Source organism: Scomber scombrus, chromosome 15, assembly GCF_963691925.1.
Source record: "Scomber scombrus chromosome 15, fScoSco1.1, whole genome shotgun sequence".
In the NCBI taxonomy this organism is placed as follows: Eukaryota; Metazoa; Chordata; class Actinopteri; order Scombriformes; family Scombridae; genus Scomber; species Scomber scombrus.
In genome coordinates this window covers 23,222,566-23,247,085 of record NC_084984.1, presented here as the reverse complement: position 1 = coordinate 23,247,085, position 24,520 = coordinate 23,222,566, and the positions used below count along the sequence as shown (strand labels likewise).

At 38.0% G+C, this 24,520-nt stretch overlaps 1 protein-coding gene across 7 annotated transcripts in view; it reads right to left on the bottom strand.

Moving 5' to 3' along the window:
* The window catches only part of LOC133994906 (ceramide transfer protein-like), a 31,766-nt gene extending 8,495 nt beyond the window's left edge, over positions 1-23,271 (bottom strand). For 2 of the 7 annotated variants that reach the window (XM_062434132.1, XM_062434136.1), the window contains exons 1-9: positions 22,573-23,271; positions 19,020-19,154; positions 7,895-8,011; positions 7,182-7,247; positions 3,238-3,345; positions 2,951-3,089; positions 1,497-1,580; positions 280-437; positions 25-117 (exon numbers count right to left, since the gene is read on the bottom strand). In XM_062434132.1, coding sequence (XP_062290116.1) covers positions 25-117; positions 280-437; positions 1,497-1,580; positions 2,951-3,089; positions 3,238-3,345; positions 7,182-7,247; positions 7,895-8,011; positions 19,020-19,154; positions 22,573-22,683 — 1,011 coding nt within the window. In that variant the 5' untranslated portion in view covers positions 22,684-23,271. The remainder of the gene's footprint in view (positions 1-24; positions 118-279; positions 438-1,496; positions 1,581-2,950; positions 3,090-3,237; positions 3,346-7,181; positions 7,248-7,894; positions 8,012-19,019; positions 19,155-22,572) is intronic. The other 5 variants (XM_062434133.1, XM_062434137.1, XM_062434134.1 and 2 more) reach the window with 3 other exon arrangements.
* Between the last annotated feature and the right edge of the window lie 1,249 nt (positions 23,272-24,520).

Genomic DNA, 24,520 nt, shown 5'->3' with positions numbered 1-24,520 from the left:
AGAAGAATTTCCCAATTACATCACCTCATAGTCTGGACCTCCGAAGTGAGACTTTTTCTTCAGGTCATTCAGGGCTGATTTGTAGCTATCCTCTATTCTTCGCCTCTTCTCCATCTCCTACACACACAAAAATCCAGTGAATGAATGTGGAGAGAGAAATGTGCACTGACATAAAATCAAACTGTACCATTACTCTCTCTCCTGTATTTTCCTTTTTTTTTTTTTCCCAGACACACGTTTACTTTTGTAGAAGAAGTCTAAATTATAAATGTTACACACCTTATCCAGTCTCTTTTGCCAGCTGTCCTCTGTCTTCACCATGAGGTCGATGCAGTGGGACAGAGTGGCCAGGATCCCGGCTGTGGTTGCCTTGAATGTGATGGCCTCACCCTTAAAGTCTATGCCATTAATTCCCTTGGGACTCAAGGACTGGAACACTGCACAAGAGGAGAAACAGGGAATAAAGCAAACACTACTTTAAATCTGTACGTATGTGGCTAAAGTGACAAAATCTTACTATGATACACATTTTCTACCAAAGTTGGAACATTTTTTCACGTGATATTTCTGTATTTCTGTTTTTGTGTGAGCTCTTTTCACCGGTTTGGTGTTGCTTCTTTATTATTAAGTATTTAAGGCTGCAGAGAAATACACATTTTCAAGGTTTTGGGCTCGGCAGACTCTCTCTCTCTCCTGTCAGCGACATCCCTGCTTAGTTTGGTTCATTTTTTCGTTCCCCTCGTCCATGAATTTTATATCCACTACTTTTTAGTTATGTAAATAAGTTACTTTAATATATTTCTCTTGTTTTTATGATTCAAATGTGTGTGTTCTCCTTCTTATTTGTCTGAATGTATCTTACTTTGTCAATGTGGTCTAACATGAACGCATTTCTTTTGTTATTTTATGTGATATTTCTGTATTTCTGTTTCTGAGTGAGCTATTTTTGCTGGTTTGGTTTAGCTTATTCAGTCATAAATATTTAAGACTGCAGAGAAACAGAAAAATGTTTCAAGGCTTTGGGCTGAGCAACCTTTTAAAACTGGCCTGCTCAGTCTGTTTCTGACTCTCCTTTCAGTGACATCTCTGCTTAGTTTGGTTCATTTTCAGCATTTAAACATTTCCATTTCCACATTAACACTTCTGATTCTACTGATTCAACCTGTGTAGATTGATTTTAGATATATAAATAAGTCATTTTAATAAATTACAGTTTTTTCTGTTATTCAAACATGTGTGTTCTCCTCCTTCTTCGTCTGAACTCTGAGCCAGTTCATGACTTAAGTAAGAATTCGGCGTGACAAAATTTCCTGATCTTATCAATCATTTTCTGACAAAGTTGGAACTTTTTTTTGTTATTTCACGTGACATTTCTGTATTTCTGTTTCGGTGTGAGTTCTTTTTGCTGCTTATTTAGTCGTGAATATTTATGGCTGTAGAGAAATACTCTGAAACCAAGTTTTCAGGGTTTTAAGTAAGAATCCTCCGTGACTCACATTTTTCTTTGCTGCCGTTGTTGTTGTGCAGAAACTCTCCATCTGTCCGAGTGTTGGGGAAATCATCCTCATCATCCTCCACGACTTTAAAAAAACAAACAAAAAACAGAAAAAGTAAGTTTCAGGGAGGAAAGGCAAACATAAAAACACCAAACAGGTAGTCAGCACACACAAGCCTCCTCTTTCAGGGGGTTAGAGGGCAGGGAAGCCATCAGCGCCTAATGCCCCATTCACAACTTAAGCTACAGCACGGCACGCCATCAGACTGACAGGACTCCGCTATGCTGGACAAGATGACAATGGACCGGTTTCATCTTCAGAATGGAGAGAGGGTGAGAGAGAAAGGGAGAGCAGCAGAGACTGAGAGAGAGAGAGAGAGAGAGGGAGGTGAGGAGAACAAAAGCAGGGCTTCATTCACTGCCATGAGCAAATGTTCAGCCAGCCAAGATGGGGTGAGGGCGAGGGGGCTTGTAGAATGACCGCTTTCTCAGTCACAACACACACAAATGCATTCTTTCCAACACTCAGTGCATGTTTCTGCTTAAAATACAAACATTTTCACAATCTTTATACGGAATATGCTAACTAAACATTTTATTGACAGCAAGGTCTTGTTAAAAAAAAAAGTTTTAGCTCCTAGAATTCACCAATTTTAAATATTTGCCTTCTATTTTAGTATGAAGCTACCAGTCTGTCTACACATTGGTATAATCAATGCAGTAATACAGAAATGAAGGAAGGAAAAAGGGCTGTAACAATTAGTTATAATCGATTGAAAGAAAATTACTATTATTCTGATAGTCGATTAATCATTTTGAGTCTTCTTTTAAGACAAAAAATGTCCAAATTCTCTGATTCCAGCTTCTCAAGTGTTCATATTTTCTTCTATTTTGTCCTGTGTGACAGTAAGCTGAATATTTCTGGGTTGTGGACTGTGACTACAAATATTTTCACAATCTTTATATGGAATATGCTAACTAAACATTTCATTGGTGCCAGTGTCTTGTAAAAAGTTTTTTTTACCAGTTTTTGGTTCCCAGAATTCACCAATTCTAAATATTTACCCTATATTTTAATATTAAGCTACCAGTCTGTCTATTCATTGCGGCAAGTAATGCAGTAATGCAGAAATAAAAGGTAAGAGGGCTGGAACAGTTAGTCTTCTTTGATAGTAAACTGAATATCTTTCTGACATTTTTGGTTGCATCTTCAGCTTTGGGAAACATTTTTTTAACCATTTTCTGCTATTTTATAGACCAAATGACTAACTAATCAATCAAGAAAATAAATGACAGGCGTATCAGTAAATGAAAATAGTAGTTTGTTGCAGTCGTTGAATGCATTGATGAAAACAAGACGAGAATTAGAAACAGAATAATCATGACTTTCTATTAAAAATCCACTCCTGAAAACCTAAAAACCACCTCCATTAAGATCCTGTTGATTATTCTTACTTTTGTCTCTCTGCAACTCGTCTTTGGACACACCATCCGCACAGTTGTCAAAGTATTTCTGCAGTGTGTCCACCTGCCTGCACAGAATATCTCTAAAGGTCTCCATCTCTGCCAGCTTCTCTCTCAGGCTGTGGCCCTTCTGAAACAAACAGGAATAATAAGTGAGGCTGAAGGGAATGTGTTTATTTTGACAGAATTAAAAGCTTGTAAGTGCCTGTACAAACATCCGCATAAAACTAGTGCCAACGTCCTCCGTGAAAAAAACAAACATTAACCAGAAAACTCACCTTGAATGAGGATGTGGAGGTTGCGGAGTAGCCGCTGGTGGCTGATGTGAGAGACAGCATGGAGCCGTGTCTCCGCAGACTGGACTCTGAGCCATATCCAGAATCAGCCTGGAGGAGAAAAAACCCAAAGAGGAAACAAGTCAGTGATGTTGTGACAGAGGAGTCTAGTTTAATGAAACTCATTAGAATTATTCATTTAAACCAAAGAAATGCTCAGGTGGGGATGTTGGGTCCCTTTGAATTAAATGAAAGGTAGAGAGAAGAAGAGCTGCACTGTGATTAAAAACAAAACACAACTCACTAGCAGCTATATATATTGGCCAGATATATATTACATTTTTTTCTATTGATTGTTTTTGTTCAGTATCCAAATCAATTTAATCAAACTTCACAGTTGATAATAAGATAGAACTAGTATGGAAATAGTGTAAAATTGAGAATAATGCAGCGAGAGAAAAAAAAAAGGAAAATTTACAAAATTTAAAAAATTTTCGGATTTATAACTAAAATCTAAAATTAAATAAAGTAAAAATAAATAAAAACAACTAAAAAATAAGTTTAAAAAAAAGTTAAAAGTTGTCTCTTGTAATCAGTCAATTTCATTCATCTTTCATTCATTTACAGATTTGTTTGAACATAAAATAGAATTCAAAAGATAATTTTATCATTTTTCTATTCAGTACAACAAACTATGAAATTATATCTTTTAAATGATTTTTTTGTTCAGTATCCAAATGTGTTCACACCAGGTTGCAGCAAGTCTACAGCAAATTGCAAATACAGCTTTAAAGAAAGCCTTTAATACAGCAGCAGCAGCAGCGGCAACATGACACAGATTCAGTGACCATGGCAACACAGATGAAACGTCAGCTGACTTCCTGTAAACCTGAGTGGCTCCCCTTTTCCCCTCTTACATAACAGACCCTTAATATAGACGGTAGGACACAGCAGAGAGAGGAGGGGGAGGAAGGTTGGTGGAGAGCAGAAGCATTGATGTGTTTCCCCTTTAAGAGACTATTCCTTTCCTCTTCTCCTTCTTCCTACCACCAGGGGGCAGTAAAGCTAAGCACACGTGACAGGCATTTGTAAAGAGCTCGGGGTAACTGTCGGTCAACGACCAGGAGTAACTCTGCCAGTGTTCGCATGGAACCCAGTGGCTGCCGCTCGCCCTTTAGCCAACATACTGCTACCCCACTGACTTCATCAGCCAGATAACGCTATCTAACAGCCTGCACGAGGGACGCTTAATCTGTTTGATGACAGAAGAAAGAAAGAAAAAAAAGGAGAGGAGAGGTTTTGTTGCAGCTATTGTGTGTGATAAAAATCACAAAATAAAACAGTAACATTTATCAGCTGCTGGCTCTCCTGTTAACAATCTTTGAAGGTGCAGTAACACACACACACATGCATATAAACATAGAAACACAGCATGTTTTAAGCTGCATGCAGGAGAGCAAATACAGACTACTGATTTTACTGATTTTGGATAAGAGGAGACTCCAATGTTGAAAAGAGGGGAGGGCGAGGAAGATCATAAGGCCCGTCGATTAAAAGGGTTTATCCTCAATTTGCACTTTTAACCAGTGCAATGGCTTTTATTTTAACTTGCACTTTATTAGATCATGTGTTTTTATAATTGATTTTAGTGTCCTTATTTATTTTTAAGACGTTACATATGGTTTCTTATCTTGCTAATGGCCTTATTTTTACTCTAATACCTTTTTTTTAAACTTTGTTTTATTTTGATTTTTAATTGGTTTCTTCTTTTTTTATTGTATGTTTTAATGTTTCAAATGTTTACTATAATTGGGTTTGTTTTTGTTTTAATTGTATGTTTTTATGCTTCCAATTCTTACTGTTAAACGTTTGTTTTTATGTAAAGCACATTGAGTTGACCCTGGGTATGGAATGCACTATATAAATAAATAAATAAAGCTGCCTTGCCTTTTACTATCTTTGTATTGTCTGCTGTTTGTTGCTTTATTACTTTTATGCTAACGTTGAGCCACTAGAAACCTGACCATTGGGATCAACAAAGTGACTATCTATCTATCTATTGATTTATCTATACACCTTAAAAAGAAACATACTTTTATTAAGTGTATAAACCCCCCCCCCCCCCAAAGAAAAGATCAAATCACCTTAAAAAACAACCCTTTCTGTGTCATATTTCTTTCACGTGCATGCAAAATATGCAACCTAGCTTATTTGCAAACAGACATAGTATCCTAGAAACAAGGGTTGTTTTCACTTTGAGGCTGCAGTGTGTGTGTGTGTGTGTGTGTGTGTGTGTGTGTGTGTGTGTGTGTGTGCGTGTGTGTGTGTGTGTGTTGTGTTTCCCTGGAGACGCAGGACTTACTGAGTGTTATGAGTAATGTTGCTTTAGTAAAGGGGAAGCAAGGGCCTTTCTCTGCAGCAAAAGAGTTTTTAGGCATGACTCATTGTGGGTGGGATGGTGGCCGGGATATGTGTGTGTTTGTGTGTGTGTGTGTGTGTGTGTGTGTGTGTGTGTGTGTGTGTGTGTGTGGACTCCCTCCCGTTCCTGGTGTATGAGTCATGGAGGCTCCCCGGTGTTGGGATGACTGGATGAGGAGGGGAGGTACGAGGTGGGAGGGGTCGGATGGAGGGGGGGGGGGGGGGGGGGGGGTTTCCCAAAACTGAGAGGACCACGAGTAAGGAACATGTGTTGTTTTTTTGGCACACAGACTCGGGAGGTGTGGTGAGTGCTTTTTTCCTCATCGGTGTCAGACGTATTCACAACTATGGCTCCACTCTGAATTAGACCTGCCTCAGATTACGGCTTTTAAAACATACAAATCACTTTTAAAAAAAATCTTTCTTTTGATGCACTCATGACTCATTTTTCTCTTTCCTCACTCTTGCTACGATGAATGAAATTTAACAATTTTTCACACAGTGTTTATTTCAGCAACAAAACATCATTTACATATGTGATGGTTGGTTGGTTAGTCTGTATATATATATATACAGTGGTGTGCACAAGGGGGGGGGCAGGGGGGGCAGTGGCCCCTCCTCGTGGCCCAATTGTTATTTTGTAGGACTAGGAAGGCAGATTCATAAACCACCACATAAACCGCAACGTTTGTGGGTCAATTCTAGCTGCAGATCTTTGTTGCATGATGCGCTCCACTCTCTCTCACTCTCTCCTGGTTTCCTGTTTCTCTGCAAATATGCCAAAAAAAGAAAAAATAATCTAAAAAAGATCTTCCCTGCCTGCCTCCATTGTCTTTGCTATTCTGTGGCAAACAGTGGGGGATTACAACCTGCTTCCTCTGTCCTTCACTGATTGAAAACAATTGGTGGCGACACTTTTTTAACAACTCTCCCTGCACTATGAGGGGTTTTTTTTTTCGCACTTAACGCTTAAAAGGTTGAACTTGTATTTCAATCCCTGTGAAAAATTCTTTGTGTTGATATTTCAGGCCAATAAAGCAAAAGAAAGGCCTCGCTATATTCCAGGACTAGCTGACTCTCCTTTGGCACAAGTTTAATGTCAACCTGTTCAGGGTTATTTTTTGGCTCTGCTTGCTGCTCGGAGTCTTGTAACCTTTTTCAGAGTTAGCCATGCGTTAAATGTGTGTGTGTGTGTGTGTATGTGTGTGTGTGTCTGAGAAGAAGGATTAAACTAACCCTGAGCCAACTGTTAGCTCAAGGTTGAGATAACTTTCAGCTAAGCGTGCTTTGCGTTAAATGGCCTTCACACAGGGTCATGCACCAAACAGTGAATCAGCTAGGATTTAACTATCAACACACACACGACATACCTGTGCAATAAAAGTCTCCATACAGTATGTGTGAATACTGTATATGCACTTATAATGTGGACTAATTAAAAACACAAACACACACACTTGCTATTATAATGTACAGCACGGCAAGTGACGTGAAACACTCAGTAGGTCCTAAAGTATAAACAAACTGACCAGTGGTGGAGGGATGATTATTGTTCCCTGGATTCCTCCCTTCTCTCTCCTTCCTTCTCTGATACTCTGATAGAAACACACACACACACACACGCACACAATAAACACACACTCATGATGTAACCCAAGTGTCAATTGGTGTTTTATCATAAAAATCTGATTATATATACAGGAACTAAAATGTGACATAAATATAATACACTTTCAGCAATGCAACACTGTTTTTTTAAACACATTTTACATCATTTGTCAAAATTGATTTAGAAAAAAAAGTTTTTAAGGAAATGTCCTGCTCAGTATTGGCAAAATGCTCAATGTACAAATACTCCAAAAATGTAAAATAAAGTAATTATTTCATAAGTGCACTTAAATACACTGTAGGTGGATAAATATTTTTTATTTATATTTTGTGGTTACACCATTAGACATTTTCAGGAGCATTCAGTCTTGGTCAGTTTTGGTAAAAAATGGTGCACATGTCATTTCAAATGATACAAACCCAACAAAAAAACTAAATGTACATATTAATAAGTCTGATTCTGCTTTTAAGAGAATTTTTAAAGATATTTTTGAATTGCTCATCTTGTCAACCCTTATTTGTCACTGACTCATTCACAAATGCAAACATCTACATACATTATACTTGCAAATGTGATAAGGATTTGGCTCCTTTTGGTACCTTTTTTTGAGTGTGAAGAGTGAGTGCTGCTTACCCTGTGGATCTCGATGGAGTCGATCCACTGGTGTCTGTGTTCGGGGTCTTGCGCTCTCAGGTACCACACGCTGTCGTTAACGCTGATGTCCAGCCGGCATTCGTCAAACTCGTGAGGCTAAAAAATAAAAAAAATACACAGAAACAAAAGAGGGGAAGTCAGTGTGAGACGTGTGATTGAGATATCATACGATACTATCACATCCTCCCTTGACCTCTCGATAGTGACAGATATACCAAGCTTCTGTGAAATGACTCTGTCATAAGTTTCTCAGTGTGCTGTCATGTTCTTTTCATAGCGAGAGGAGAAGCAAAGAGAGCATAGAGTGAGAAGAGAAGAGAGGATTATGTGATGGGTGGCCATCCTTGTAAATAGCTATTAAAATGACACTGAACAAGCAAACTAATCTCTCTCAATCGCTGTAATCCACCACAGCCACAATGATGCAAATTGACCGAATGTCATCCATCCGTGCAGGTCTATCTACAGATCTCACAAGGATAGAGGACGAAAGAAGAAGAGGAGAGCTGTGCTAGAGGCGCGACAGCTTCCATTTTCAGACTGTGTCCCATAGGAGGAGAAGTGGCAGATAACTGGCCTTTTAAGGCAACTAATAGGACAGAGCATAATACTAATAGCTCTCCAGAGAACCGTCAGTGCTGCTGTGAAACTGCTGCACTGGACATGGCCGGCAACCAGAGGCTGGGTGTGTGTTTGCAGGTGTGCATTTGTGTGCGCAATGGTTGAGTATCTATCTCTATAGTGAGTCCCCCTGTTAAATCACTCTCAAGGTCTGATCACAGAGAAAGAGCAGGCTGACATACGAACGAGTGAGCCTGGCTTGTTTTCAAGCAAAGTCGAGGACAAAAGAGGACTGGGCATCGGAAAAAAGACTGAATGAGCAAAAATTCCATGGAAAAAAAAGGAGAAAACACATCAGAGAAAAGACCTCTAAATTCCTACGTTGGCCGCAGTACATTAAACACATCTGGGATCCCTGTCTAAGTGTATTTGTAACGCATAAAATACGTGCAAACATTTACTGTGAAGGGCCAGTAGTCTGAAACAGCATCATCATCATCATCGGAGAGAAAGAAAGAATGAGGGATTGAAATGAACAACTTTACTGTTGTTTAGTTAATGCATTTATTGATTCTTTGGAGTAAGTGAATCAATAAGGTGTTGTGTGAGGGAAAGTATTGTAATTACACTTCATTGATTCTTGCTGTCTAGCAACTCTATTTAAATCCATAAAAGATTAACACTATTTATGTTATATTAACTGAGACAAGCTGTATCAAAACAGCCACATGTAATCTTTACCAGTTGCAATCTGGCCGATCAAATATCACCCAGGAGACGGCTCCAACCCAAACCGCTACTGAAGATCGTATCACCACAGAGTAATAAAGTGTACACTGCGATGTGTTTTAACAGATTTCAGTGGAAGGAGACATGGCTGCGTGTTTGCCTGACACCTGGACGGCAGCGAGGCCGAGACCAGATGCTCAGTGTCAATAATGCATGACGCGAGGCAAGATGCTAAAAAGCTTTCCAGCTCAAATGTTGATTACATAAAATGACAAATGCAGCATTTGCATAAGATTGACATGGAGATAGGCGTGGATGAAGAAACATCATAAAGGAAGGAAATAAGTGCAATGCATCTTGGAACGCTACATCTGTTTTAAGGAAGTCAAAAAGACAAGTGCAAAACCTCAAGTTGCTACACCCAGGCTCACAATGACTAAAACTTATTTTAATAATTGATTAATCGTCTTCTCCAATGATCACATAATTAAAGCATTTACTGTTTTTCATTTTACATTACAGTAAACTTACTATGTTTGGATTTTGGACCCTTAAGACATCAACTAGTCTCTAGGAAACTGTGATGGCCATTACTTTTTACTATTTTTGATGTTTTATAGACCAGTTATAGACAGTCAATTGAACCCTCAAGCCTAAAAACTAACAAATTTAACAATTTTTAACATATTACTTCTAAAAAAGTGGGTATTCTGCAACACCAATATTACTCTTCTCTTATCTTCTCTTAGAAAAACCTATAAAAGTGGGAAGGAAAGCAAGAGTGGACAAAATTAGAGAATAAAAACATATTTCTACAAGCTCCTAATGCCAAATAACACTGACACAATGTGAAACTGCAGAGAATATTCCTACAAACAACTTGCAAGTGTTTTATTGTGTTTTGGTTACTCGGAAGGAGACAAAATGGGTTCACCTCTGGGTTCCTGGGGTCGTGGGTATATTGGGAAGGAATGGGGTGGGGGTTTGATGAATGAAAGGATGCACTGGCTTTGAGAAACTTACTGGGATCCAAGGCTACAGTAAACAATAATCAGTCACAGGGAAAGGTCATCGCACTTCAAACAATGACACAAGCTGACTGCGAGTGTCTGGGTCATGTGTGAAAGGCAAGCGGACAAAAAGGAAATGAATGTATGGAGTGTTTTAGTTTGTGTGTAACTGTGGATGTGTGTGCACAGGTTGGTAAATGAATGACGAGGGGGGGGGGGGGGGGGTACAGGGTAAACCAAAAGGCTGCAGAATGTCACAAGCACGACAAGCAGGTATTAAAAAAAAAAATGGATGAATGGATACCATAGACTGTATATGTATATAAGAAATGGACGTAACATCCGTGACGTCACCCATTGGTTTATGCATACCCTGCTTTATCGTCAAATATAAAATCTGGGAGGCCAAAATTTCACACATGAACATCATACTGCATTGAAGAAGGCTTTAAACTAGCGATTGAGACATTTCACGCAGTTGAGAGAGAAACTTTAAAAGAAATGTTGGCTACATTGTACGGGCATTACGAGCTGCCCATGTCCCATATTTACTTTACTTATTGCTAGAGCCCGACTGATATATCGGTCAGTGCATAATATATATCTGGCCCTTTTTCTTAATTCAAGTTTATAAAAGTTAATAGCTAATTCTAATTATTAATTAATTATCTATTGATTATTAAATTGCCAGAGAGGTTTACTGTTTCATCATTTTACGCAATAAAGTTTATTGTTAAACTGTAAAATATCATGCCTTCATTACATGTAAGCGATCATTACAAAAAAAGTGCATTTATCTATATATTCTGTACATATAATATTATCTGCCAATATATCAATATCTGATTTTTTGTGCTGCCTAATATCGCTATCGGCATTAGCCCCAAAAATCTAGTATGGATTGGGACCTACTTATTGCACACCACCGATTAAACCACAATAGTTGACTTGTCCGTTATGCAGGCTATCTACATGTGGACAGTTACCTAGGAAATATCCAACTCATGATTGCTCATACACTTTATATTTGTGTCACTCTTTCATCTTTAACATGATTGTGCAATGTGCTGAGGGCTCCAAGTAAGCGATGACGCATAGTATCCAGAACTGTATTGGTCCAATTTGAGGAAAACAATCCACCTCTAGCAGATGAATTCTTTATTATGCCTTGAAAGCTGCGCCCCACGATGTTACAGTGCAGTAAATCTTTTACAGATACTTGAGACAAAAGGTAAACTTTGACCATAAGGAGATGTATTTGATCAGCAAGGTTTGGGCTGAACTATATACCCACTACACTATCAAGATACTAATAAGCCTTTCCCACTGAGATACCAGAGCAGTCAGTGGCGTTACTGCCAGCAACTACTTCTTCTACAGTCTGTCAAATGCCTCCCTTTTGAGGGGCCTAACAGCTGCTCAACTACAAATATGTATCTCAAATATTATGTCATCAGTGCCGAAGTCTTTACAAAGATTTATATGTGTGTGTCTTGTTTGCTTTGAACGGTTTTCAATTCCATGGTCTTATAAAAGGAGCGTGTTTCGGGGGAGAGAACAGGACAGGAAAGGGGGAGAAACAATATTTCATGAGATTTAGTGCTACTGCTGTGAAGAATATAATATGAAAGCCAAAAAATCTAAATGATGAGACCAAACAGCTTTGCTCTGTCCCTCTGTCTCTATCATCTTCTAACACAAACTTCCTACGCAGCTTCAAAAAGACCCCTCCCCCCTCTTCCAGACTTCACTCCTCGCCCTTCCAAGGCTCTTTTTGAGTTGGCCTACGTGTCCGCAGTCACAATCTCCAGAGCTGAATGGAGGGACTGAAACCAATACAAACATGGAACCTCACAAAGCTGCACCAGCGCTGAATTGACTTGCATTACTCACTTGTAGCATTTGTAGACATTAGACAATATAATAACGTTCTCTACAGAGGAGATTCGGACAATGACATGCTCCTTTGACATTACTAATACAGTCCGTCTGGTGCCAGGAACATCCTTCTGTGGAATCTGGACACTGAAATCGTGATTCCTGTGACCCTTAGTGGAGGAAACACTGACTCACCAAGTGCTCATAGTGAAAGGGAAGGGTAAAAACAAAATTGCAAGGTTTTGTGATTGACAACACACACACACACACACACACACACACACACACACACACACACACACACACACACACACACACACACACACACACATATACAGATTAGGCCATGTGGTTCTTGACCCTTCTCGATGACCTCCTGCGTAGAGGAAGTCACATCCTATGAGGAAGAGTCTCGTTTCCTGGCTTAAGACATTTTGCACTTTCCGCAAAAACCTTCACACGTCACTTGCAACCCTCTATTTGACCGCTTGACCTTTAATCTCTCTTCCTATTTCCCTCTCTGTGTAACCACCTCGAGAGGCTTGTGATGACAGTGGTGACTGTGAGGGGTAGAAGTCGTATCGTATCACATCATATCATCAGATCTCTAAGAGCCACAAGCCGGCTCAAAACCTACCACAGATCTACACAAGTCTTAGAGCAGCGCTTACTCACCGATTCCACAGAGAGAGGCAATTACAAGTAGGCCAGAGTGCTCTTTTTAACTGACCATAGATCCAAAGATGGCATCGGTGGTTTGTAATGGTTGCAATAACAGTGTCATGGAGGCGAGTCAGCTGTAGTAACACCGTTTTGATGGTTTGCTGTGGTAGCTGTGTAAATGTTTATTGATTTTTATGTAAGGATTTTAAACCCCCTTCTTTTGCCTTTGTCAGGTATAAACAGGAGGAACAAGAAGGGCATCACTCTTATGTGGTCGATCGCAGGGCCACAAGAGAGATAGAGATCTAAATCTGGAGATAATGCATGCTGGAGGGCTAAACAGTGATGCTAGAAAGGCCATAGTAATTCCTAAAATACTGTAGTTACACATATTTATCTGCAAAACTCATCTTTAGCAAAAACCACAGTATTACAACCAAATACTCAAAAGATAAAAATAAACCTTGGGCTTTTGTTAGATATGAATTACTGTGTGAGTCATGCAGGACAACTGGTTCATTTTAGCAACTTTGCAACAATTATATTTCCAATGGAGTTTCCTCCGGTTTCTAATTAATCCAATCAAATATAATGTTAACTTACAAGCTAACCACCTGTTTATTTATTGGGTAAAATGAATGCCCAAAAATGTCTTGTACTAATGCTGATGATTTTTACCTGTAACATTAGCTACAAAATTGATAAATGATATATCCAATTCAGTAAATGTTATCAAAAGGTGGAGTGAAGGTGGGGCAGCGTTCACATGACCTACCTATTACTAGTGGATGTCCAGCAATTAACGTATGATCAGAAAAGTAAAGAGTAATAAATGTGTAGCGGTACTGTTCAAGAAGCGGAGCCTCTGTGTTTTTATTTTATAACCTATGTAAGTATGGGTGTCTATTTTATCTCCTTATTACTAAACCCAACTGATAAAGGTCTGTTTGATGGCATTGTGTTGTAAACTGTTCTTGTAGCCATTGTATGTCATAAAACACACCTACCTGCAATGTTCCTGTTGGGTATTTTGGGTATCACTGAAACTGCAGCTGCAATGATTTGTTTTGATTATCAAAAGAAAATTAACCAGCACATATTTTGATAATCAATAAATTGTTTAAGTCAGTGTTTTCCCGGTAATTGTACAGGCCTGGTTGCCAGGTCAATGAGAACCACCACCAGGCCAAAAATATATATATTTTTAATGCGAAATATCCATTCATTCGGAAATCAATAGCATTTGGGAGTCTCTCTCAACCTCTGTTTTGCTGCATGGGAAACTCTTAGTGGCATAGCTCTTTTAAGGTATAGGGCAGTGCGTATCAAGTGTGCAGTCGATAGAGGGAGAGCGTCTAAGAGCAGGCTGAGCAGGCAGAGAGTGGGCAAGTTTATGCCAAAAAAAAGTACCAAGACCTAGGAAGGACATGATAGCAGCTGCTCCGTGTGTTTACAGCAAAGAGCAGGAGGGAGGACAGACGTCTCACTCTGCTCCTCTGGTCCCAGAATCTGCTGCCGCTGATGTGGACAGGCACGGAGCGGACACTTTAGTTTATAATTAAAGCATCAGTCATCTAAGTATTGATAACACATTTAGTATTTTACAAATTTGAGTTTTTTTTAAATTTGATGAACGCAGGCACTTATACATGAAAATGCTCAATTGGGTTAATTTTTTGTTTTGTTTTTAAAAAGCAAAACGACAAGTGGGGGCGGTGCGGAAGTCTTGTAATCGGTGTATGGCTGAACACGTGTATGACATAAAGCCTTTACATATGGCAACACGTTTTGCTCAGCAACACTACCCCCCAACCCCCTCAGGCCTCCACTACTGCCATCCTGAAGCAGTCAACCTAACGGAAACACTGTATGCATTTTTTAAAACAAAAACGCTAAACATTTAATGAGCCCAGGTTCTTCAATGTGATAATTCAATGCCTTTTATCATAGTAGGTTTAATATTTTGGGGGTTTTTGGACTGTTTGGCAGACGAAACAAGATGACATCACATTTCTGCTCTGTGCTACTGTGATGCATTTTCATTGTTTAATTATAACAATTAATTATTTGTTAAAATTATGGTTAGATCTGTGTCAATAATGAAGACTACGCCTAAGAAACCACTGCGAGAGAAGAGTGGGCCACCTGCAATGCACTGTAGGAGTTGTGTTCAGTCCTGCACAATCTTGGGTTATTATACTTGTCTCAATTTACTCTGAAGATTAATGATTCTCAGCACTCGCTCTGGTTCTTCTGTCATGAAGGAATCACACATAATCTTTCAGGTCTGCCAAAGTTTCTCAACTTCAGCGTCTTAACTGCCATTTGTGAATGACTCATGCTGCAAATGACTTTTTTCTGAACTGAACTGAAAACATACACTAACTTACCAGTTCATTAAGTGCGCCTAGATAAAACAAAAGCTGTATAATACTGTGTATTAAAATGTTGTTGCAATGGATGTGAAAGCAGCTACGCCCTCTTACCTTTTTAAAAAGATAAGTCTTGTATCTGAGAACATATTTTATCATGGTGAGTTGATGTGACAACAATGAATGAAAAGATGGGGTGTTAAAGTGAGAAATATTGGTGAAAAAGAGAGAATATTTCTGTTTTACAAAAAAAAGGTAATAATTGACTATGGAAGACTGGCAGCTATAACTATAGCTATAACTCTTCGTTATTTATGCTCCAGACTTCTGAGGCGTACTAGAAATGACAAGTGACAACAGTAGTGCACGGCATGGAGGTTAATATTTACATAGGCTGGGAATGGATAAAGCTGAACAAATACAGCTAATAGAAAAGCCTGTTTTATTCAAGGCCTGGGAACAGTGACTTATTCATTTCACTTGTTAGTGTGTGTAAAGAGAGCTGAGGCCGAGCTTCAGTCAATGACTCACCTGGGTGCTCGCTGGAATATGATGAAAGGTGAAACGCTGAACATCCAGCATTGGATTTATTTTATCTGTTCTCTGCAGAGTGTAACACCTCTTTTGAATCTTTGAGAGGGGATATTATGAAAAAAGTCTCTGGAGTGTTTCCATTTACTATCATCACTACAACTACTATTTTAGTGTTTCTATTTCTATTTAGCCAGGCTCCACAGTGTATTACAGACCTTTTGCACCCTTTCACAACGAGTTGATCCCTTAGGTCCTCTGCTCGGGGGTTTTATAAGTGCACTTTAGACACTTTTTAACCCTCCACTTATGTGATTATGTGCTGCCAATAAGACATTTTGAAATGGTTTCAAAACAGTATCATGACATACTAGTCTGTGATAATCCATCAACAAATCATCAAAAATGTTCCTCTAACCTTAAATTTAGTTCAAATATTTTATAATTTCTGCTTTTTTATTTACAAAATTAGGTTTAATTTCATTTAAATGATACCTACTGACCATCATTTCCATAAATATATGTAAAACCTGTGGTAATAAGTTGAAATGAAGTAGGCTAGTCCTTATGCTTTATAAAGAGTCAAACCAGACAGGGTCAATTTATTTAATTTAGGCTGACAGAAAGGAGAATGACATGCAGCAAAAGTCCCTTGCTAGAGTCAAACCAGGGACGCTGTGAATATGCGGCATGCACAGTAACCGATTGGCTACGAAAGCGCTCCAAAATCTTTCGATTTTGACAGGAGGGTTAAGACTCGGGGAGCTTTGGAATAGTCTCCCAATAAGCTTGAGGTTCTTGGATACTGTGGACTCATTTAAAAAGCCTTAAAAACCCATCTGTTCAGACAGGCGTTTAGCTAGTTTGTGTTATTTCATATTTTAACTTGACACCTATGTCGGTTCCCTTTGCATATTTTATCTGGTGTTTTTATTTCTATTTTTCTTGATTTTACATGAATATAATTGATTGTATTTATTTTGAATGTGAAGCACTTTGTGACTGTTGTCTGTGAAAGGTGCTATATTATTTAAATAAACTTCCCTTACTTACTCATTGTATGCTACTGCACTGAGCTACATTTCCTGATCTAATCTATAAAGTGACACAGCAGTATCAGTCTCATGATGAAGTTTACAGTTAAGTCTTACCACATAGCTTGTTGTTTTGAAACCAGAACAGTCACCTGACTTGCTTGCCAGTTACCCCTCGAGCAAAACTTGGGATATAATCAGGAGATGTTTGTAAAAATAAGTTACCACCTGCAGTTGCAGAACGAGTTTGAGAAACCACAGAGTAAAAAGTTCTCATCTGATTAGGAGTTGAGCCTCAGGCTTAAACGTGGATTCAGAAACGAGCGGAGACTTTCCTTCAAGAATTAAAGAGAAACATATGGTGGATGCCTGACTTCTGAATCACATCTTATAGATCATACGCCAAACTTCTCAAAACTATGAGAGAGGCTCGGGAGAGAAAGAGAGGGGGAGATACAACGCCCATTGAAGCAGACACAGAAAAAGTCTTGTCTTTGCTCTTTAGATATTTATTGTTATGTGCTTCTCAAGTGTTTTTATGGTTAGATGAAAAAAGACATTGCTTTGTGTTGATAAAGAGGAAACGGGTTTATATATTTTGGTTCTTGGGAAATCTAAGCAGCTTTGTATATTAAAAGGTTAACCATTACACACTGTTTATATTCTGACTCATAATTAGTCTCTACACCAATTCACATTCACAAATTCCCATAAGCCATTAATAAATGTTGTTAATCCTTCTCTTTGATTGATCTTATGGAGAGAGAATAAAGTGATTCACAATCACTTTATCTTATGGTGCAGGAGAACATGTTATAAAATATGATGAATACAACATGTTTGAATGCTGATTTTGGTTGTTTTTTTTAATAAACCCAGGTCAAACTTGTACATTTGCGTATATATAATGTGTATCAGCTGCACAACCTTTTAAAAATTGTGTTTTTGCAGTTCTCAAATGTAATAAATGGGTCAAATTTGGCCCTGAAAAGTATGTAAGGGTTAAGACAGCAACTGCTACAACTGGAGTCACTTTGAATGAAATGAAAAAGTGTTTTTTTGCTGCTGCTGTTGAAAGATTATTACACAGTTTTGATGAAATGTCAATCACACAAATAGAGTTATTCCCAAACCTAATTTGATGTGCAACACAAACAAAGCATTATTTTCAATGAGAAATGAACTCGGCTCGTCTACACACGCTTTCAAGACAGACTTTTGCCAGTGAGTTTATCAACGGACGGCGACGTATCTTCCTCAGTTTATTTGTGATTGCTCCAAATCTGGTTTGCACAGTTACGCTCACTCTGAATAGCAAAAATAATTAGGTCAGACAACATGATTAATCCCTGCTAAGTCAATGTGCGCAGAAGCAACCAAGATAAAGAGACGGTCAAGGTTCCAAAAACAACCATGCCTATGTAGTATGTCTCATCTGTCAGTCACTATTAGACAATCTGAACTATTTGTTTGGCTTTTTTTCTATATTCAATATTTTGTAGTCAATATTTTGAGATACTAAGTCGTTATTTTTGAGGTAGTTTCTCATTGAGAAAGTAAGTCATCATTTTGAGGTAATTTCTCATTATATTGAGATACCGAGTCATTATTTTGAGATACTAAGCTATTATTTTGAGATACTAAGTCATTATTTTGAGGTAGTTTCTCATTATTTTGAGATACTAAGTCCTTATTTTGAGGTAGTTTCTCATTATTTTGAGATACTAAGTCATTATTTTGAGGTAGTTTCTCATTATTTTGAGATACTAAGTCATTATTTTGAGATACTAAGTCATTATTTTGAGGTAGTTTCTCATTATATTGAGATAACGAGTCATTATTTTGAGATACTAAGTCATTATTTTGAGGTAGTTTCTCATTATTTTGAGATACTAAGTCATTATTTTGAGATACTAAGTCATTATTTTGAGGTAGTTTCTCATTATTTTAAGATACTAAGTCACACAGTCTACAGAGAATCAGCCACTGTAGCAGCAGATGAAGTAAGAGGGGGAAGGCAGTTTGTGGTTTACATTTAGAAATTTAAATAAACATTCACAGAGTATCCTCTCAGGTCTTGAATAGCTCTGGATGTCTGCCACAGAAAAGTTCCACTGTTTGGTGGCTTAAATAGCCGGGGTGACCGTTCCTTTCCCCTCTCTCTCTTAGCAAATAAGGTTGCACAAACAACAGCGTTCATTCTTGTACGACATGTTGACAGAAACATCATTGCACAAACATAATGCTGCACGCTAACTCTACCTTGATTGCAGCATACTGAAGCATAGAGAAAGAGAGAGAGTAAAGAATACACAATGTTACTCACAGTAATAACGGCTTTGCTGAGGCAGAGGGAACCCCGACAGCCATATTCCGTCTCATCCTGAGATTTGTAGTAGCTCAGCGTGTTGTTCTTCAGAACCACCCAGCGGTCCTGCCAGCCGTGGATATAGTTTGTCCACTGGAAACATAAAAAAAGCACTTTAATATGGAGGACCAAGAAAAACACACATGCAACTATAATGAAACACAATACACAGTCTTTCATAAAATGTAGCGTTTTTGTTGAGGCTACTAGTGTCTTTCGTTTGTTTGTGTGTTGATTCAAAGGGCATGTTTGGTAGGTGGGTCAATGACATGATGTAACCCATTGTCAATTGGTGTAACCAGTATTTTTTCATTAAAATCTGTTTATATACAGGAAAATAAATGTGAACTAAAATGTGGAATAAATATAATCCACTTTTGCCATGCAACACTATGTTTTTTTAATAAATTTGATCTTTTGTCACAACTTATTTAGAAAGAAATGGTTGTTATTAGGATATGTCCTGCTCAGTATTGACAAAACGCTTTAAAATGTAAATGTAGAAATACTCCAAAAAATGTTTCTTGTCATTTGATGTTTTAAAATGAAGTAATTATTAGTATAAGTCCACTTAAATACAATGTAGGTGGATACAATATTTAATATTTATCATTCTTTTGTGGTTACACCATTTGACATTTTCAGGAGTATAAGAATTTCATTGGATTGTCTGAAACTCTGTGTTTTTATTATGTATATTACAATAAACTTCTTGGACTTTTTTCCCCTATAATGTATCGCATGATATCACAAACTGTAAAATATTGTGTAATGTTTAAATACTAGATTGCATGAGGTGGATGCCTTTTAGTATTTCAACACCCCAAAGTACGGCCTCTATAATCAGTACAGACTTGAGTCAACACCTCTCTGACTCAGTGTCAACATCAATAAAAACGCCTTAATGGTTAAAGTACAAATCACATGGCTTCTTCAACGCTAGCAGGAGACCTTTGAAGTGGGTGAAAGGTCCACACCCCCTCCTGCCAGAAGGTTTCCTGCCTTGCTCTACATTGTTGACAGTCAAATAAATGTCAAAAAAACACAAGTACGAAGTTAGTCTTTATTAACCCTTACATACTGTTCATATTCTGACTCTTAATTCATCTCTACACCAATTTACATTCATAAATTCCTCCATCAGTCATTAATAAATGTTTGATGATCTTATGGAGAAAAATACATTCATAATAACTATGTTATGGTCCAGGAGAACATTTTGTAGAATATGAAGAATACAACATGTTTTAATGCTGATTTTTTATAGTTTTAATAAACACATTTTTGTACATTTGCATATAAAAAATGTGTATCAGCTGCACAAAAATAAAAATAAATGACGCATTTTGTTTCCATTTTTGCATACTACGGGTCACAATTGGAAAAGTCCAGCTAAAATAAATGTGTAACGGGTGTTTTTACAGCTCTTAAATGTAAACAATGGGTTTACCCTGAACAGTATGTAAGGCTTAAATGACTGCTGTACTGGATTGTTACACTGGTTTTTTGGGGGTTTATTACAAAACACAAACACTATGTGCCAAGACAGTAGCACTTATGTCAGACCCGATTGGGACACATGGGATTTTAAAGCAGGGTGTAGACTCATTAATCCTCACAAGACATATGACGTATATGGGGATTTGTATGATTGAACAGGTGAGCTTTTCTGGATCTGCTTAATCTCACAATATGCTTGGTTAGCGGGTCAGCATCCAATCTGTTTACAGGCTAGCAGTGTACAGTGATTAACGCCACACTAGCTTGCCAGCAGCTTAACTAATTAAAACTGTGGTCGAATTGCCCAAAACAACGTACTTGCACAAGTGAGCAGAGGCATATGGCAAAATAGGTTATCCAGACTGTGTCTAGCCATAGACTTAACTGTCTGTTTACCTAATTTAAACAATAGCTTGGAGAGTTATTTACACAGTGCGCCTCATCACTAAGAGACAGGCACTCAGTTGCATATTGTTGTCAAAGCACTAGTTAAAAGTATCACTGTACATTTGCCCATAGCACAGATATATCGGTATCAGTGTTTATTCCATATATGTGCTGTTATTCTTTTAAAGATATAAATAGGTCACATTTTATATATTTTTAATCTGTTTACTGTTTCAGTGCACTGATGTCATTTGATAACCACATTAAAAAGAAGTGTGTTTATGAATATATTCTGTATATATAAGATTATCCACCGATATATCGATATTGGAATTATTTTACTCCTTAATATCAGTATCGGCCCCAAACATCCAGTATTGGTCAGACTCTTCTCTGTAGCACCATTTGCTGTATCCACATTATTATTGCACCTATAATAATGTTTAGCAGAGCTGCTTTAACCTTTGAATCCCAAAGACCTTTTACCTTTTCTGATAAGGAAATGCTAATGTGTGCTAAATGTACACTTGGAGGAGGAAGTAATGGCTGCCTTCAATTATTTATAAAGTTAATGGTAACAACATTGTGTAAACACTACCACAGCCAAGATACAGGTATTATAATAGGCTAGAACGTGCATAGAAAACCTGGCATGAACTGTAAACTGAACCCATTGCCAACAGTGGATGCATGACAGAGCCTAAACACCCATCCCCTCCCCCTTACTCAATTTCAGTTTCAAAAAGGGGGGTTTCCTTTTGCTTCATTGGGGATTTTACCGGTCTAATATTGCAGAGCAGCAATGTGGATATGTTTTCGGATAGGGAAAGGATCCTTATCACCTTTCCATCCTCTCACTCAAAAATAGACATGCTGGGATTTGTCATTAAAACATAACCACACTACCTCATTTTACACCCTTGATATGCAGACAGGTGCTTCCCTGGCTGATACCTTCGCTGCGACTCTGACCCAGCATAACGTGACTTACCAGGGGGGATTAAAAACAAGAACAGATCATTGAGCATTGAAAGTTATCCAAGAAAGAAATGTATGCAATGATTAAATTAAGTATTATAACCTAACCCTAACCCTAACCTTTAGGGGGGCTCAGCTCCTAATGAGAATGTGACATACAATGCCCTGCAAGTGTTCAAACCTCCTGCTAAATGACTAATTTCACTGGATAACAGAAAATACAACAATACATATTAATACATAGTAGATTGTTCTACTATAATGTATAATAATAATGGTTCAGAATAAATCAGATTTCTACAGAGAGGACTCTAAGATAAGTTAATGAACCATGAGGGAAAGATTATATATTAATGACAGAACTACATTATAACATTATAGTACATTAGACCTGTTAAAATAAAACCATTTGAACCTGCAGCATAAGTGTTTGTCCCATCTCTAACAGACAGGCACGCAAGATAATTAAAGTTGTATCAAATAATATTTAGGGAAAAAATACAATCATTATTTATTTTTTAGGGGTGCTGAGATCAAATTTAGTGGTGCTTGAGTACCCCTAAAACGAGTCTAAAATCGCCACTGTATGCAATGATTAAATTAAGTATTATATCAATATAAAACTGAACTTTAACCCTTTGCTTACCTTACTGAGGGTACCGCTGAACTCGGCGATACCAGCGGGCTGTCCTGGCTCTTCTTTGGGCTCCAGATCCTCGTCGGAGCCGGAGGAGTTCCAGCTCTGGTTGTCTGACATTTCTCTTTCTTTCTTTTTTCTTTTTTTAACGATATGCAATCCGACTGTAAACTATATAACACGATATGAAAGCAGCATACGACGCTCAGGTGAGTCGGATTTTTAAAGTGACAGTATCAAAAAATACGAGCAACAGATCACGACAGTATCATCATGTTGTTATTATTATTATTATTGTCGATATTAAACAGCTTCTTCCTCCCTACTACACCGCGTAAAGGTAGGTTATTGTCGGCTTGAAAGGTTGCTCCACATTTTGTAGTCAAGTCCACGTTTATAAATGTTAGCTGAGGCTGAGGCTGAAGCTGTCAACTACACTGCTCCTCCGCCCCCCTTTTTTTTGAGTCCGAAAGAAATGGCAGGAAGAAAAAAAAAGGTAGATGATTGAAACGCAGATAAATGTATGCTCACAGTCCTCTTCGCTGGTTGTCAGATTAGCGCTGTTGCCATAGCAGCGTTAGTTCCTCTCTGTTGCCGTGGCAGCGTTAGTTCCTCTCTACTGGTGACCGTTGACAGCTCAACGCCATGTTCAACTGACGTCTCACGAGCGCGTCTTCTTTTTTCTCGAGCGAGCGAGACAAAGCGCGTGTTCCGAATAGTGCGGCGCGGGCAGCAGCAGCAGCAGTAGGGGCGCTGGCTCGGGTGACGTCACCAAATCCACTCCCCTAATTTGGCACCAATGCACAGCGCTCAGGCTGAATATAGAGCAGCGACAGGCGAAACGGTGTGACAAATACGATGTTCCAGATTACTTTAAAGTGCAACACTTAACCTAATTCAGCTTTAACACACTGGAAGGAAATGTGTGAATTCGAATTTAATCGCCATTGCAATGCTTTTCCTACCAAATCCTGCCCCCCCAAAAAAACAAACACACAGCAAGGTACAGGCTACTTTTAGCTATTGATTTTAATGGATTGATTTATGTGGAAGCCCATTTCCGCCAATGTGATGAAAAAAAATCATCTTTAAGTCAATATAATAAGATACTTTCTCAAAATAAGGACTTATCTCAAAAAAAATTTTTATAAATAATGACTTAGTACCTCAAAATATTGAGATACTTTCTCAAATAATGACTTATTATCACATAATTATGACTTAGTTTATCAAAATAATGATTTAATATCTCAAATAATCAATCTCAATGATGAGATACTAATAAGTCATTAAGATTGAGATATTGAGTCATTATTTTGAGATAATTTCTTATAATTTTGAGATACTAAGTCATTATTTTGATAAAGTTTTTCTCTATAATGAATTTTCCAGAAATGGGCTTCCATTTATAATTCGTGACCAAATTCATTCATTCTTCAAAAAATAGCTGCGGGTCCCCACTGACTGACTTCCTGTTTGTGGTCATTTCTTCAACCCTTTCACTAGTTGAAGATTCAAGAGACTTTTTTACCATTTGCACAAGCACAGGGTACATGTACATTGCAACTCTTATGCAGTTATGGGTTAAAAAGAGAAATTTACAATTAAATTTAGATGAAGTAAAAAGAACTTAAATAAAATGAAAGTAGGATGGTCTGAGAGATATCACATTACAACAACTATCAACCCAACAGTTATTTACACATCTAGTGAAGTACTGGAGCAGCAGTTGGAAAGAAGTATATAATAAGATATATAGCCTAATAATGCATACCTTGTGTTAGTTGAGCTGACGATGCAACACATAATCAAACTACTAAAACAGAACTGACACCCAGTGAATATATTTGGGGCTTCTGAGGGTCTAGGGCCCTAGGTAGTTGCTGCGTTGCCCAGGTAAATATCACGCCCTTTATGATACACATTTCCTTATCCATGGAAAACAATGAAAAACGGC